The sequence below is a fragment of the Rhinopithecus roxellana genome, chromosome 9, assembly GCF_007565055.1.
Source record: "Rhinopithecus roxellana isolate Shanxi Qingling chromosome 9, ASM756505v1, whole genome shotgun sequence".
Classification (NCBI taxonomy): domain Eukaryota; kingdom Metazoa; phylum Chordata; class Mammalia; order Primates; family Cercopithecidae; genus Rhinopithecus; species Rhinopithecus roxellana.
In genome coordinates, this window is record NC_044557.1 from 2,925,394 (window position 1) to 2,941,468 (window position 16,075).

A 16,075-nucleotide genomic window follows, 5' to 3' on the forward strand; every position below is an offset into this window, starting at 1 on the left:
ATAGAGACATCTGTCTAAACTATAATGTCCCTGACTCAATGCTGACCTGTTGTTTGATAAACACAGATCCAACAGATTCTCTTCCTTCTTAGCAGCCAACAGATCACTACCTGCTTCAGTGCACTACGTAATTCTCATTGCTTAGAAATCCGAGCAGAAATTGACCTTGTCTACTATCCACTTAGGTCTTAGGCAGCAACTCTGAAAACTAATCCATAGAAAGGATATCATTTGGGCTGGATACCTTAAGTATCATGTCAAAACATCATGAAAATCTCCTCTCTTCCAGCCAAAAGGAGGAAAAAACATGTGAGAATTCATTATACTGACACAGCCCTGGAACTGAAGTTTGAATTCAAAAGAGCAACTCCACAATGACCCCACATGATTGCTCATCAGAGAGTAACACTATAGCAAGGGCTATGGAGTGTTCATTAGGTCAGTCACTGATGAGATGCCATTTCACTAAATTATCAAACTCATACATAAACCATGCTTACATGTAAATATGGGGCCTTGGTCTGTCATGCCAGAGAATTTTTTCAGTGCTTTCTGATCATGCCTAGGAAATACACTCCAAAGGGGCTTAAAGCCTGGGGACTACCCAAACCTTTCAGGCAAATATAGTTGTCAGCTCTAATAGGGAATCAAAGGGAGCATTCAGTCCATGCTGAGATGAAGACTGCAAAATCTAATCTCAGCGCTGGTTCTGGTTTGCTGTGTAAATCAAGTGGACTAGTGGAGCTGCAGTGTTTGCAGGTCTGATGAGGGGATGGTAAACATCATAAAATGAATCTGATGGGAAGTAACATGTGTAAAAATGAAACATTTATACGTTGGAAAACACACAAACACACACTGACCACCCACCTGTATTTGGCATTACTAAGCGCCCCCCTAAATGGCCAAAGACACCAGTTGTCCTCAGTTCTGTCCTTGTGGGGAGTGATGACAGATTTTGGATGTAGGGTGTTTTGTTTCTGGGATGCATTGTACTAAAGCTGTGGTTGTTTCCATGGGGAAAAGTCCTGGAATGATTCTTGCCATGGTACTCAGCTCTCTCAGACACTCCCAGGGAAACCATGAATGAGCTCTGGACTTTGACTTTGATGTCCGACAAAGGGTTAAAGAGTGAGGACTCTGTCATGAGCTCCTTGTCCAGAGGGTCCTGCAGACAGATGGGTCCACTGTATGTCCGGCTCACTGTCAGATCTGGCTGCATGGCAGAATTCAGGAGCAGGGAGTTACCTGGTAAAAGAAAATTGATCTGTCACTCAGAAACTAACAGGCTTCTCAGTTACCCCTGTACTTCTGCCTCTACAAACTGTACAACAGCCTGCATGGGTGCCAGCAGTTCCAATCCAAGCTAGCTCTTCAGGCCCACCCTGCCAGGTTGGATGCTAGTGACCAGAACTTTTGAATCAAGAGCCCTGGCTTCCACAGTCCATTCTCTAAATGGCACTGACCCAAAACTTTCACTTTCCAGAGATCTTTCCTTGCTCTTTTCAAAACAAGTATTTCTGGCATTCTCTCTGGCAACGAACTCAGGTATTATTGTTTATGTGATTATTTCAACTGGCAAAGAGAAGCTAAAATAACAACAACAAAAAAAAAAAAAGTGGGGGGAGGGTGGAGAAAGATGTTTTGCAGTTGAGTTTTGAGCAAAAATAACATCTGTTCATTTTAAATGGCAAGAGATGACACAGCGCGGTGACTAGGTAGTGCTGTTTATAACAGAAGCTACTTTGGTTCCAGTGCATTTCCTATGGAATTCTGCAGAGATTCTGGAGCTGGGAGGAAATGATTTGTCCTCAGAGCAAAAGGGTCAGGGCACCTCATGAATCGCACCACATCTGAGTAGCCAATTTGCTCTAATAACCCATATGTCACTCTGTGAGGGAAAGAATGCACCAACCAGAGACAGTGAGAAGCTTAGATTCCACATAGGGAGCAGCTTAGCATGGTTTCCTTTCTGGCTCAAAGGGAAAAAAATATATATAGCATCTTTGCAAAAACATGAGAAATTGGGCTTTGTCATCTGCTGGGGCTCACCAATTTTTTCCAAGCCAAATATTAAAAAGAAATGCTGTGATATTTTCTTGTGATGAAGTAATCTCATTTATTAGTAAATAACAAAATAACCCTCAGTCCCAAGCTTCCCACCCATATCAGTCTGTCAATGTGACATCTCAAATTGAAAGCCAAACCATATTAAACAATTTTCCTTTGGGGCCTGACAAAAATGTTTAAAGTATGATCTTTTTGAAAATGCTGCAATTCTGAGCCATATTGTATTAGCCTCTATTGTTTTTCCATTTTCATAATTTGCAGCAACGCCAGCAGGGAATCTATCACCCTGACTTTTCCCACCCCTTGTTCTGATGCTCTAAGAATCCAGAGTAATAGAGGAAAATACACAAATTGGATGAAGTAAATAATGCTATAAAGCTAAAGGATCCTTGATGATGCGTTTTTGTTTGTTTGTTTTTCATGCATGGGCATGTTGTATCAAGACCCAGGCACCATCAGGGAGCAGGGAGTTGTGCTTTCTAGCAGGTCTGCACTGAGTTCTACAGGTGACCACTTTGCTCCTGTTTATGGTCTTCCCAGGCAAGAAGCAGGACCAAAACCCATCTTAGATTAGAAAAGAGTTTAGAACAAGAGATTCCACGGAGACTTCAAAAGCCCATATGCCTCAGTCACCTGGCTCTTTTATCTCAAGCCCTGGCCTCTGAAGTTTAATTTTTGACTACGCTTAGAAGATCTGCCTAGCCTAAGTGACACACGGAAGCAAAAATATTTCCTAGAGTGAGATAGCACTTGAGTGGGAAATGCCTGATTTTGGATATATGTACATATGATAGCATCCAGGGTCAGAGAAAATCGGCTGCCAGCTTGACTGAAGTCTGACCAGCGCCAGTTACCCACCTCTGGTCATCCCAATCTTCTCTTTGGAAATCCTTTTACAAGTCCCTGGTCTGTTCTGTGTATGGCATTCTATTTAAAAGGCCCAGTATTCAACTTGCTGGGGCACTTGATGTATTGCTCAAAAACGGATCTCTCTAAGACAGTGGAGGTGAAAACCACATGATATCAGCATGAGGCAGATCACCATAATAAATACACAGAGAGTGACGTTTGTCAAAATACTTTGCTTGTATCATTAGTTCTGTGATATTCTTGGGCAAAAACAAAAATAAAACAAAATGGCCAGATAAGTTTGGTAAGACTAATATAGTCTTAGAGATTCACAATACACATAAGTTGTGTTTAAGTGTAGGCAAGTCAGCACTCCCCAGACATGTGTAGGCCAGGGATCCACCCCTCTCACCTGCTGCCTAGTGCTCCATGGAAGACGCTGGCATCCTGTGCTAGGGTAAGAGGAAACAACCAGCTTCTAGAACTCTATTCACCGCATTTGTGAGCACCCATATGCCAAGGGCTTACCCATGTTGTTCCAGGTAATCTATCATCCTCACAAAACACTTTGAGGTCAATGTTACTAACCCCATTTTATAGCTCTAAAACTTGAGACTAAGAGGATAACAGACTAACTGATAGCAGTTTTAGACTAAAATCTAACTTCAAAGCCTATGGTCTTATGCACAAAACTGTCTCTCACACTAATATTGCTCCCTCTATTTTCAAGTGTTATGGTCTAAGATGTTTTATTATTTGATGAAAATATGTTTCTAGTTTTTTTTATGTAGCATAAAAATCAATTCCTGACCCAGTATCTCATTCTTATAATCCCAGCACTTTCAGAGGCTAAGGTGGGAGGATCGTTGAGGTCACAAGTTCAAGACCAGCCTGAGCAACACAGTGAGACCCTGTCTCTAGAAAAAATGGAAATAAAACAAAAACTTAGCTTGGTGCAGCGACATGTGCCTGCAGTCCCAGCTGCTGAGGTGGAAGGATCACTTAAGCCCATGGGTAGGAGGCTACAGTGAGCTACGATTACACCACTGCACTCCAGCTTGGGTAATACCACTTAAAAAATCAGTTCTATATTTGGATTTATTTCCAATTCTCTACATATACTAAACTATATGTCCAGATGTAGGGGATGCGTCCCTTTTGAGGCCTAACTCTGAGGTGCCCAGAAGTGAATGGCAAGAGGGAAGGTACTCATCTCTCTGGCCATCTCTCAATTTTTTCCAGCATGGCTGTGTTTCCACTTCAGAAGCCTGTCTAGTCAATCACTGCCTTGCACTGAGACTTCCGGTTCCACGCTGTAGGCATCACTGATGCACAATAAACAGAAATAAAGGTGACGATATTGATGATGAGGGTCAAGGTAGAAAACTTCATCCTCTGAAAAGAGACAGTTTCATTTTTTTCTAAAATGAAAGCCGTGTATGTTTCATCCCCACCTTGCAATAAGGAATAGATTTGGTTCCTATAAGAGAATTAAATGACTCTGTTTTGAAAATGAGTATTGCTACATGATAGATTTTCCTTCCCCCACAACTAAAGATTGCTTGGACTTGGCAACAGCTGAGAGTCATTTAGGCTGGAATTTCATTTTTTTCCCCCTGGCTAGCTGACCCATCATCTATTCTCTAAAATTTGTTTACTTATTTAAAATAGAAATAACAAAATTACTCCACTTCATAAATAGGGTAATAAATATACCTGGGAGGTTGTGATATAGGTGTTAGTCCTTGGTCTTGAATAATCAATACTCGGGTTAACTAAATTAAATATACATTCTCAAAAGGACATTTTTAAAAATAAGTATAATTGGAAATAAAATAACTCATTAGGCTGACTGTACATCAAAAATGGAAATGCCTCATTGAAAATGTTGCTGATAATAAACCAAGATCCTCTTGTCCTTGTGGCAGACAAGGAGATAAGCAGACCACTTCACTCAGCCTGGTCTGTTCATGTGTGAAGACAATTTGGCAGCGGCTCCCAGTGCCAAGAGCTACCTTCACACGGGGCCCAGGAGAAGGCTGGGGTCCAGTGTGAGCGTAGTCTATGGTACTGAGGACGAGGTGTGGAGGGACCTACGCCGCTGACCTTGACGGACTGTTTTGAAGTTGAAGGTCTGGAAGCCACCTGTCAATGCAGAAGAGTCAATGACGTCCACGCCATAGTCACTCTGGCTCCGTCTATAAAGGGTGACACCAATGACCAGGACTGCAACAGCCACGACGGCAGCACCCAAGCCCGAGTACAAAGCAATGTCGCTGGCATTCTCTATGCCTGAAAGACACAAGAGAAATCGTAAGTGACCAGCATGAGCACAAAACCAAAGAACCACTCAGGGATACAAAAGGAAATGCTATTGGATTTTTGGAGCTACTGCTCAGAGAAAATGACAGATGTACAGTGAACACAAGTTGTACTCATTTTCACACAATAATCGTGTTTCTAAAATGCCTTGTATAAATCAAAGGGATGCTAGGTAAACATCTTAACTGCATTAAGGTAGCTTAGCATGTAATAGACTCTTGAAGATAATCAATTTTGCAAAGAAAATAGTATTTTTTTCTAGTAAGAGCAGACACCTCCTTAGTTTAGGATGTCATGTTTACCTACAAAACACTTTTTAAATTTTCCTTTTACCAGAGCGAGGGCAGACCCACACACAGTGATAAAATATGGGTGATCTGCTCTGCTTATGTGAAACCTGGGGCACATGCATTTGCAGAGAGCGGTCTAGGGCAAGGAGATAACACAAAGTCTATGAGTCGAGAAAAAGACCAGAGTTCACAAACATGAATTTTAGCGTTGGCACAAATCATTAAGAGTACACTGACAACATCAGTTTAGGGCATATAGTCATTATGAGAGAATTTTATTGTGGGATATGAAGGTCGTGGTCCCAGGTGCTGTTATGTCCATGGTAGATGTTTTCTGACACCAATTAAATGCTAGACTCTAATAATTTATTGTGGAAGAGGACGGGTCGCTAAGACGGCACATGCTGTTTCTCCCATACCTCTCCTACTCCATCCTATTGGATGCATGGGCAAAGCAAAAATAAAAGCGTTAGTTTGGATTTAGAATGTGGGTGCCTCCCCACCCCACGAGATGTGCTGTAGCTGCTTTTCACCCTTTTTCTAGAGGTGCGTTGGGTGTGGTTATTCCTGTAGCAGATCCATGATGGTTCCTGCAATACAGCACACGAGATTTATCTGAGATAACATAAGCCTCAAAGAGGTGTAATCTTAGAAGGTGTGTGAAAATGGAAGATGGCAAATGCTAACTACATAGTTAATCTTCCTACAGATTATGTGGTAAGTACACTTAATGGGTCCAAAAGTAATTACTCTGTCACCCCTGTGTTGGGCTTAGAGGATAAAATAAACCTATCATATGTTTACCTTGTAATTGTGCAGCACTTACTATGCATTCACCACACCCTAATATGGTACTTATGTTATCAAATGAGTAATACTAACCACACAAGGAAAGTGAATTTATTTTCAACAAAGTTAGTGGAGTGTAAAATAAGGTGCTACCAAATTAAAGAGTGAATGAGGAAATCAAGCAGAACTGGTTCAGTAATAGGGCAATAAACACATAAAAATAATTCTCAAGTGAGAACACAACCATCAAAAACAAAACACACAAACAAAAAAACAAAAACAAAAACAGCATCTGAAAGGTCAGAGGTTTATCAAATACCTTTAATCGCCAGAACAGCATTATGGCTGCTCAGAAACAGGGTGTGATTTAGACTTCCATTCCAGCTTCATGATGATTCAAAGGTGAGAGAGACAGGAATGGAGCCTGCTTCTCCAACCACTCATAACCATGGCTGAGATGATAAACGTCGACCTCAGTTTCCACATGTGCCTCTGTCATGTGGGGGAAGAAGGAGGGCAGCTATCGTTCTTAAGCTCCCACCTTCCCTCTACTCAATTAAGTGCCTTGGAGGGAATAATTATTCCCAGAGCAGACAGAGAACACGGAACACAGCAGAGGCATCATGCCAGTGTATGGGAAGCTGTGAGGGAACTTTGGGAACTTTGGATTGAAACCAACTAGCATTTTCCCTCCCTTTCCTCCAGTTCCTTGGGCACTGCTGACTGATGACACTCTCACCTTAAAAAGTGTATCTGGGGAGAACACACCTGGTCAGCAAATGAGCACATACAGAGAAGCAACCTGGCAGTGTGCAGAATGCAACTCCTTTGCTGCTGAGTTGACAAAGTAGAGACAAAGGCATCCTCAGTTTTCCAGGTACTAAAATAGGAAGGACCAGAAGCCAGGAGGATGACCAGGGCAAGACGCCTGGGCTGGAAATGGATTTTGGTGGCAGTGAACATCCTAAGACAAAACCAAGCAGCAGGAACAAGTTTTCTTTGTTCCTCTGGATCGACGTTTTGTCTTTTATGTTTCTACTCCCTCCCTACCAGGTAACCAGAATTCTCATCCTCCCTCCAGATATAGATCTTGCTTTTAGGAATAACCCTATGTATGCCTGCAGACCAAAGTATCAATGTTTGATACGGCTCAGTGTGTTTCCTCTCCCAGGAACATCTGTAGAATCCATTTGACTTAATTCAAAGGAATAAAATACTAAATTACAGAATTTTAAAAATGAGTAGAGGAACTTCAGGGACAGGGTAGGGAAAGAAAGGACAGAGACCTGCATGGCGAGTACTGGCTCCCCTAAGGCTCACCCTGACACTGGGACAGCTTGATCTACAAGCTAAGCGGCAGAGGAAAGGGATGCCTATAGAGAGATAAGCAAAGCAGTAATTATTTTACAGAACAGTTTATCCTGGGAATTACAAAACTCAGCTTACAATAATTTCACTAACTCAACAAATATTTATTGAGGGGCAGCAATGAAGATGCATGGATGAATTAACATGTGGCTCATATTCTGTCATTTCTTGTCTAAAGTTGGTAAGGACAAGGTAGTGATGAGATCTGGGTATTTCAAGTGCAGTCACAGAGGTATACACAAGTCCTCAAAGTCACATTTTACACCTCAGGAGACAGAACCAGACTTTACCCACAGCTCACATTCTTCTACAGGTGAGTCACTGTGCTTCTTTCTTCTTCCTTTTCTTTTTACCCTTCTCTTTTTGATCTACCTGGTTGTACTTCATCTCATTCTTTTTCCTCTTCCCACCCACACCCCCATCCTGCTGTTTTCTGATCTTTCTTTCCAAGAGCACACAGTGGCTTTCTTTGTAAAGATTTCTGTGTGTTTACAAAAGTTGAAGTGATTCTCTTTCATGTGTTCAATATTGGCCCAAAGGTTTAGTTCTAGATTTTTTATTCTGGCTTCATGAGAGAAGGGAGAAAGTCTTGTGTGTGTGTGTATAAGTACATGTGCACTTAAGCATTGCTCCTGAAGAATCATCACATACACACATGTGCATACATGCACACAAGCACATGACTCTCCTAAAGAACCTTGGAGGCCTCTGCCCCTCATTCCTGGGAGAATTACTGTAGCAACAGGACCACAAGGTGCAGTCACTTCCCAGGGACTGGCAACTTTTCCCATAACCATTCCTGTGCTCAGCCTTTCAGCCCTTTATTGCATTGTCATTCATCCCAAGTGCAACTGTAATTGATATCTCTGCTAGATGGACACCTGCTAACAAAAGGCCATATGTAGTGGTCAGTGTAATATATACGCCCCCCCCACCCCAACTCCACTAGGCATCTAGACCCTAGCCCTCTCCATCTACCCATCAGTCAGGGTACCCAGTGCAAGGTCCTCCTCTCCCATGAAGGTGATTCTGTCTTGGCCAATCCAGTCAGCGCTGCCGCCCTGTGGTCTTCTGAACAACTTGTATCACTTGTACTTCCTAGATTTCAATTTGGGTTGTACTTTTTATTGTTAATTTTCCAAATGCCAGTGAGTTGCTTTGTTTTCCCTAACTGCTTTAAACTCTTCAAAAGCTACAATATCTCTATAACTTCCCAGGGAAACTTGCCAATCATCACCAACAGCTCTTTATTGATTGCTTGCCTGGCCTCCAACTGTGAGAAGAGAAATATCAAAGAAACCACAGTCTTAGGTTGATTTTAGAACCCCTGCTGCCAGGACTCTCTTTTCATTTACATTTACACATATGTTTATACCTATCCGGTCTCTCAAGTACAGTGTGGCTGGTTTGTTTGCTCAAAGTGATTTTGAACAAAAGCCCTGACTGAGCAGGCTATTCTATCTCCTTGTGGGCACAGGATACTTTCCGCTGACTTTCCGTTTCATAAACGAAGCTTTACATACCAATGTGTTACAAACGTCTTTCCTGTTTTCTTCATCCCTATTTTCCTCTTTCCTAGAGTCACAAAAGCTTCAGGCAAAGCTTGGGAGGACTCACCAGGTGGTAGAGAAAATTACTGTCTACAATCTACAGGTATTAAAAAAGCCCCAAACCCCACAAACAATGTAGAGCACTGGCTGCGAAATCTCTTGTATTCCAAATTAGTCAGAAACTACTGAGGAATGTACTCATGGCTGGAACAGACACAAAGCATCTGCAGAGAAGGCTGAAAAGATTAATCGAGATCTGGAAACTAGGACCCTGGAGAGGAAATGTTTATGGGTTCATTTGTCCTGAAGAAAAGGGTGCTGGTAAAGTGACTTCCTGGTGATCTTGAATACATAAAGTGTTGTTATAAGAAGAGAAGAGGCCTACCATCTGGGTAGGTGCTCAGTGACCATTCATTTATGATGAAGCTAGTAACCAACTCTTCACCATCTTTAACAAGAACTGCAAAAGAGGACTTGACCTTTTATTATAGCAATTGGGACTCTGGTTAGATATTACAATGACCTTTTCTACAATGAGGGTTGTTAAAAACCTGAATTGTATTTCTGTGAGAGATTGTGAAATCTCCTTTCAGAAAGTCTCTAAAAAACCGCACGACTTTACAGTACTCTCCAGTTTTTTATTTTAGTTTTGTGGCCAAAGCTGGGGAGAAGGACTAAATGACCTTTCAAAGACCCTTTGAACTTCACAGTTCAGGGAATGGGTATTAACAAGGTTGATGGCTTTATGCATGATAATCATATCCAGTCATTTACTGTCACCAATGTGCCCAAAGGACTCTATAGAAGGGCTTTTTAGTTGGTTTTCCTCCTTCTCTTTACATAACTCCCCTCTAAAAGATGTATTAATGTCAGCCACTTACTAATGGAAATTTAACTCAGTGCTCATGTTACGACCTTAACTATATACCAGATTAGAATCTATTTTGCAGGATTCAGATAAGTGACTGAGAATTAACATAGGAACATAGCGAGTACCTTTCCAAACATACGATATTCTGTTTTATCTCCTATTGGATATTGCAGAATGCCATTGCTCCCATTTCAGAAAAACAAACATACTTGAATTGGTATACATAAGAAGAAGTGAATTACTAAGGAATCCATATGATAAGTATAGCACATCCTGAGAAGGGTAAGACAAGCAGAAAACGAGGCAGCCAGCCATGGAGATGGAATCCCATAGAAGGCCAGGTAACAGGCGCCCCAGGAAGCACCCTCAGCACAGGAGGTGGTGTTGATACAAAGTTCCCTGCCAAAATATTTAATTGCATGCTGAAATATGATGAAACAGAAATTATTGTTAAAGTTCTTTATATGTGCTGTCAACAAGAAGGAAACTTTTTTTTTCCTTAATTTAATGCATCAGAAAATAGCTTTTAAATGGTTAGCCATGGCCAACCATGCTAAGCAATTTCAATTATATTTGCAATTTTTAGAATCTTGTAACATTTCTGCCTTTCCAATTTCCCAAACTCAAAAATCTCATTTTGCTATTGTAGTTGTTGTTTTACTGTTGTAATGACAATAGCAGCTATATCTTAAAAAGCACTTAGAAGGCACTGCTCTAGGACTTTACATTTATTAACTCATTTTAATCTTCCAACAACGTTCTAAAAATATCTTCACTGTAATATCTTCAGTGAAAATATTCAATCACAAAAAAAAATCACAAAAAGATATCTTCAGTGTAAACTGAGGCGAGAGAATTACTTGCCTTTCTCAAAGCCTCATGATTGATAAGTAGCAGAAGTGGGACTCAATCCCATGCAATCTGGCTCCAGAATCAATGCTTTTGATCACTCTCTATCCAGTTGTTGACCTCTGTCTTCCAGATCACACTGTGTGACTATCTCTCAGGAACCACAGTAACTCAGTAACTGAGCACTAACCTTATGCTGACTTCTCTTTCTCTAAGAACTACCCAGATGATCACATTTTCATCCTCATAAATAAAATCTATGAGGTAGGTATTATATATTAACATCTTATTTTACTGATGATGACACAGTGTCAAGCAAGTTAATAACTTGGAAAATGGCAAAGTGAAGCTTTGAACACATGTCCATCTTCACTCCCAAACTGCTTAACCATGATGCAGTGTCTCTTTCTTGTGTCTCCTCTCTGCTCTCTCCATACCGGCACCCGAGTTAACTTGCCCTGCTGGAGGAAGTCACTATAGCACTGGCATCATCGAAAGGATGCTATGCAACCTCACCCAGGCTTTTCTTGCAACTCAATAATTATTTTATTCACATTCTATGGCCAAATAGTGCTTTCCTCACAACAGCTGCTCTGAACTTTGTCCCTTTCCTTCCCTACTCCTTACTTGCCCTCTTTCTTGTTGAAAACATGGAGACTATCCTATGTGAGTTCACTCCCTTGCAACTCAAAATTCCTCTATTCCTTCATCCAATTTTCTGTTTTTTCTGTTCCCTGAAGAGCTGCCCCATGAGGACCTGGCCTCATGCATTATTCTCTTTTGGTCTTGCATCTTCAAATTTTTCCTCCACAGCTGGGCCTTGCCCCCTGCCTACAAACACAGTCCAGTCTCTCTAATCACCTCTCCCCAAATCCTTCCCTCAACTTATTCCCTCACAAACTTCTCAAACATGTCACCTTTTTACATCTACTGATTTCTTAGCCCTTTGTCTATAAGAACATTAAGCATTTTTTAACATTAAATATTTCTTAATGCTTATTCCATGATCTTCCCAGTTAACACCTTACTGTTAACATAAAAATGAACAAATAGAAGTAATACATATATAAGATTAGAAAATGTTCTAGGAAGTATAAAAAGGTACATATACTATGCAAAAAGCAAGCTTGCCTTCTTCCAAGTACCACTTCTCCAAAAGTAATCACTCTTGATAGTATCTAGTGTGCCATTTAAGAAAAAAAAATATGTAAATGTCCTCCATTTGTTTTTATTTTCCTTTCTCTACCCTAAAGGTTCTATATTATACTTCCTTTACTATACTTTCCTTTAAGAAAATGTATGCTCTCTTGTCAATGACTTGTCAGAATATAATATGCCTACTTCATTCCTTTTTTTTTTTTTTTTTTTTTTTTGGTTTTTTTGAGGCAGAGTTTTGCTCTTGTTGCCCAGAGTAGAGTGCAATGGCACGATCTCGGCTGCCTCCCGGGTTCAAGTGATTCTCCTGCCTCAGCCTCCAGAGTAGCTGGAATTACAGGCATGTGCTACCACTCTCAGCTAATTTTGTATTTTTAGTAGAGACTGGGTTTCTCCATGTTGGTCAGGCTGGTCTCAAACTCCCAACCTCAGGTGATCTGCTGGCCTCAGCCTCCCAAAGTGCTGGGATTATGGGTGTGAGCCACTGCGCCAGGCCGGCTTCATTCCTTTTTAATTTGCCTAGTCCATGCTCAGGCTGCATGATCATTTATTTAACTACTCCCCTACTGCTACATCATTTGATTGTTTCCATACCCTGTAAAGTCTGTGTTTGCCCAAACCACGGTTCTCTTGAAGGTCGTTTGCAACTGCATCAACTGTAACGTTCTTCGTCTTTACCACTGCTCTGCAGCAATAGACAAGAATAGCAAACTTCCTTTTGGAAAAAAACTGCCCCGTAAATTTGATTCTCTTGAAGTTTGACTTGTTCTTTACTGATTGTTTAGTAACTACCCTTCATTCTCCTAGTTCTAAATAGGCAGGCTTTAAAGTTCAGTTCTTGGCCCTTTTTCCTTTCTCTGTTCTCATCTAATTGGATAATCACTCACATACAGACAGTGCCAATGATTTCCTTGATCCTGAACAGTCTCAAATTAACATCTCCTGCCTCATCTTCTCTCTGAAGATCTGATGACATATTTCCTTCCTGCTCGCTGGGCAAAACCACCAGCATCTTGTGCTCATATCTCACATTTGTCATCTGATTTACAGATTCATCATCATCATTCATTCTTACCTCTTCAAATATGTTCTTCTCTTGAATTCTCCTATTTCTGGTAATGACACCACCAGGGACATAGCTTGAGATCAAAGACTCATCTCTGAATCTGTTTCCATTCACTCCCTCCTCAAACCACTCACATATCTGAGTGATTGCATCTCTAGTGCCTCTCCCATCTCAATTTCTAAAGAAGACATCCCAGTGGACACCCACATGGGACAGTCCCCTCTACCCATACCCCCAGTCTTTGATTACTTGGAACCATTTTACCTGTGGATGACTTCCCAAACCCTGTTCTAGTATGGCCACCCCCACACGACACCTTTCATGACTCTGCAGGATGGACTGGGTCCACTCCTGGTGGACTTCTTTCACTGCTCAAGACATTTCATGCTCTGCTCACACTACAGTTCAATGCCCACTTCTCATCTACATGAACCCTATTCTCTGGTCAAACCTGACTACTCATTTCTTCAAGTAGACCGTGTACTTTCGCAGACTTACTTTTGGCTCCAAATTTTCACCCTCAATGAGAGGCTCTCTCCTCCAATATCTGCTTCAATTCTAACCATCCTTACAAGGTTGGCAACAAAGGTCATCTATTTCATAAAATATTTTTGATAGTTCCCATTCAGACATGTTTACAGCTCCTTTTAGTAAGCTTGCCAGATTGAACAAATAAAAGTTTGACACACAGTGAACTCTAAATTTCAGATAAAAAATGAGTAGCTTTACCACAAGTATTTCCCATGTAATATTTGGGGCATATTTATCCTAAACATTTATTTGATGTTTCTTTGAAATTTGAATGTAATGGAGGGTCCTGTATTGTATCTGGTAATTTCATCTTTGAACTATAAAAGAACTGTGCTTTTGCCCATCAGATGGGGAGACAAAATTGAAACAGAAGACAGAGTCAAAAAGAGCAGAATTTGAACTCCAGCTCTTGAAAAAACGACTTCACTTTATGTCTTATTTTGAAAACTGAAGATATAAACTCTACAAATGTTTAGTTACTGAGAGGTAGAGAGATTTGGCTTGTAAATTCACATTTTTAATGAGCACCCAAGTTATTGTAGTGCTAAAGAACATACTATTAATAGTTCATCACTTACTTGTGTCTGTGCTTAGGTCTGAGGTATTTAATTAACAAAATCCCATCATGTCCATTAAGGGCAGAGTCAGCAAAATCATTGAAAATGGTAGTAAGAAAAGACATATACTTATGCTGGAATAAACATTAGATCATAAAAAATAGAAACTAGTTTAAAAAAAATTACAAATGTTGCACATATATATGGGTTGAATTGGTTCACAGTAGGAATGATTCTGAAGGATGAAGCAAGTCAGGCAATTTTCAGAAAGTGCTATATTTATGTAATTGAAAATAATCAGCAGCAGATGAGGAAAAATGGACAAAATTGGAAAAAAAAAAAAAAAACAGTTTGAGAGAGTGGTTAGAGCATCAGCATCAATGCCAGTAGCCTAATGCTAGCTTAGGAGAGCCTAGAAATCTTTTGAGAACTGAAAGGTATGGCCAAAGGCACAGATGGTTCTGTGGGTTCAAGATCCTAATTAAGTCTCCATAGCCTAAAAGGACATGCCAAGTTGCCAGTGCAGCCCCCACATTCTCTGAGGAATTCTGTACCCGGTGAAGATCATAAAGAATATGGATCAACATGATCTCACTCTGAATGAACCTAGTGCACTTTGGGGAAAGGTGCAGAATGGAATTTTCTTCAGTGAGAAGAGCACACCTACTTTTCAGACTTTAAGGATGCATTCAGGCCATTGTTTGGTGGAAATAATTTCAAGATGCATGCATTTTGGGCTTTAACCTAGTGTCTGGCACAGAGTAGATGATTATTACAAATAGTTTCCTTACTTTTCCCAAATCACTTATCTTCTTTCTGTTTTGTATTAAAATTGTAGGGAAGATATATTTCTTGTTTCAAGAAGCCAAGATTATTTGTATATGACAATTGTACAATAAATGTCCTCTACATGAATGAATAAAATTGACTATATTGAAGCAAAATCTTGATTTTCTCTTTCTTTTTGAAATGGAGTCTCACTCTATCATCCAGGCTGGAGTGCAGTGGTGCAATCTTGACTCACTGTAACCTCTGCCTCCCGGGTTCAAGCGATTCTTCTGCCTCAGCCTCCTGAGTAGCTGGGACGGCAGGCACCTGCCACCACACCCGGCTAATTTTTGTACTTATAGTAGAGATGGGGTTTCACCATATTGGCCAGGTTGGTCTCAAACTCCTGACCTCGTGATCCACCCACCCTGGCCTCCCAAAGTGCTAGTATTACAGGCATGGCCAATTTTCCTTTACTTTAACACTAAAAGGTCCAGTGAGGAGTTAGCAGGAAAAATGAAAACCACAGCACAACAAATATTTATTGAATATCTACATGCTAGACTCTGTGGTAAATTCAACAGATGTAATGATGAATAAAACTCTATACTGTATGTCAGATGGCAGGGACTATGTCTATCAGATGGGGAATCCAGACCAGAACAAAGGCAATGAAAATATAGAACAAAAATAGGAGACATTTTGATACTGAGGCAACTTATAAGAGCAACTAACTCAAACTTAGGGTGGCAAGGTGAAGGCCTTGCAGACATGAAATCTAAGCTGAAAACCGAAGGAAGAATAAGTTAAGCAGGTTAAGTGTTAGGTTGAGGGAAAGAGACTTAGTCAGAAGTAACAGAACACACAAGGGAAACTATAGGCCAAGACGGGCACCAGGCATTCAAACTGACCGGCTTTGTTTTGCTGAGGAATACAGCAGTGGTGAGAGGATAGGAAGGAAAATACCTAACGGTGATGAAGAAAAGAAGCTGGGGCTCAGCGCGGTGGCTCATGCCTGTAATCCCAGTACTTTGGGAGGT

The 16,075-nt window shown here is 40.8% G+C and overlaps 1 protein-coding gene across 2 annotated transcripts in view; it reads right to left on the bottom strand.

Moving 5' to 3' along the window:
• The window catches only part of UNC5D (unc-5 netrin receptor D), a 584,232-nt gene that overhangs the window by 77,644 nt on the left and 490,513 nt on the right, over nucleotides 1-16,075 (bottom strand). For both annotated transcript variants that reach the window (XM_010370595.2, XM_030937254.1), the window contains exons 9-10: nucleotides 5,026-5,211; nucleotides 871-1,248 (exon numbers count right to left, since the gene is read on the bottom strand). In XM_010370595.2, coding sequence (XP_010368897.1) covers nucleotides 871-1,248; nucleotides 5,026-5,211 — 564 coding nt within the window. The remainder of the gene's footprint in view (nucleotides 1-870; nucleotides 1,249-5,025; nucleotides 5,212-16,075) is intronic.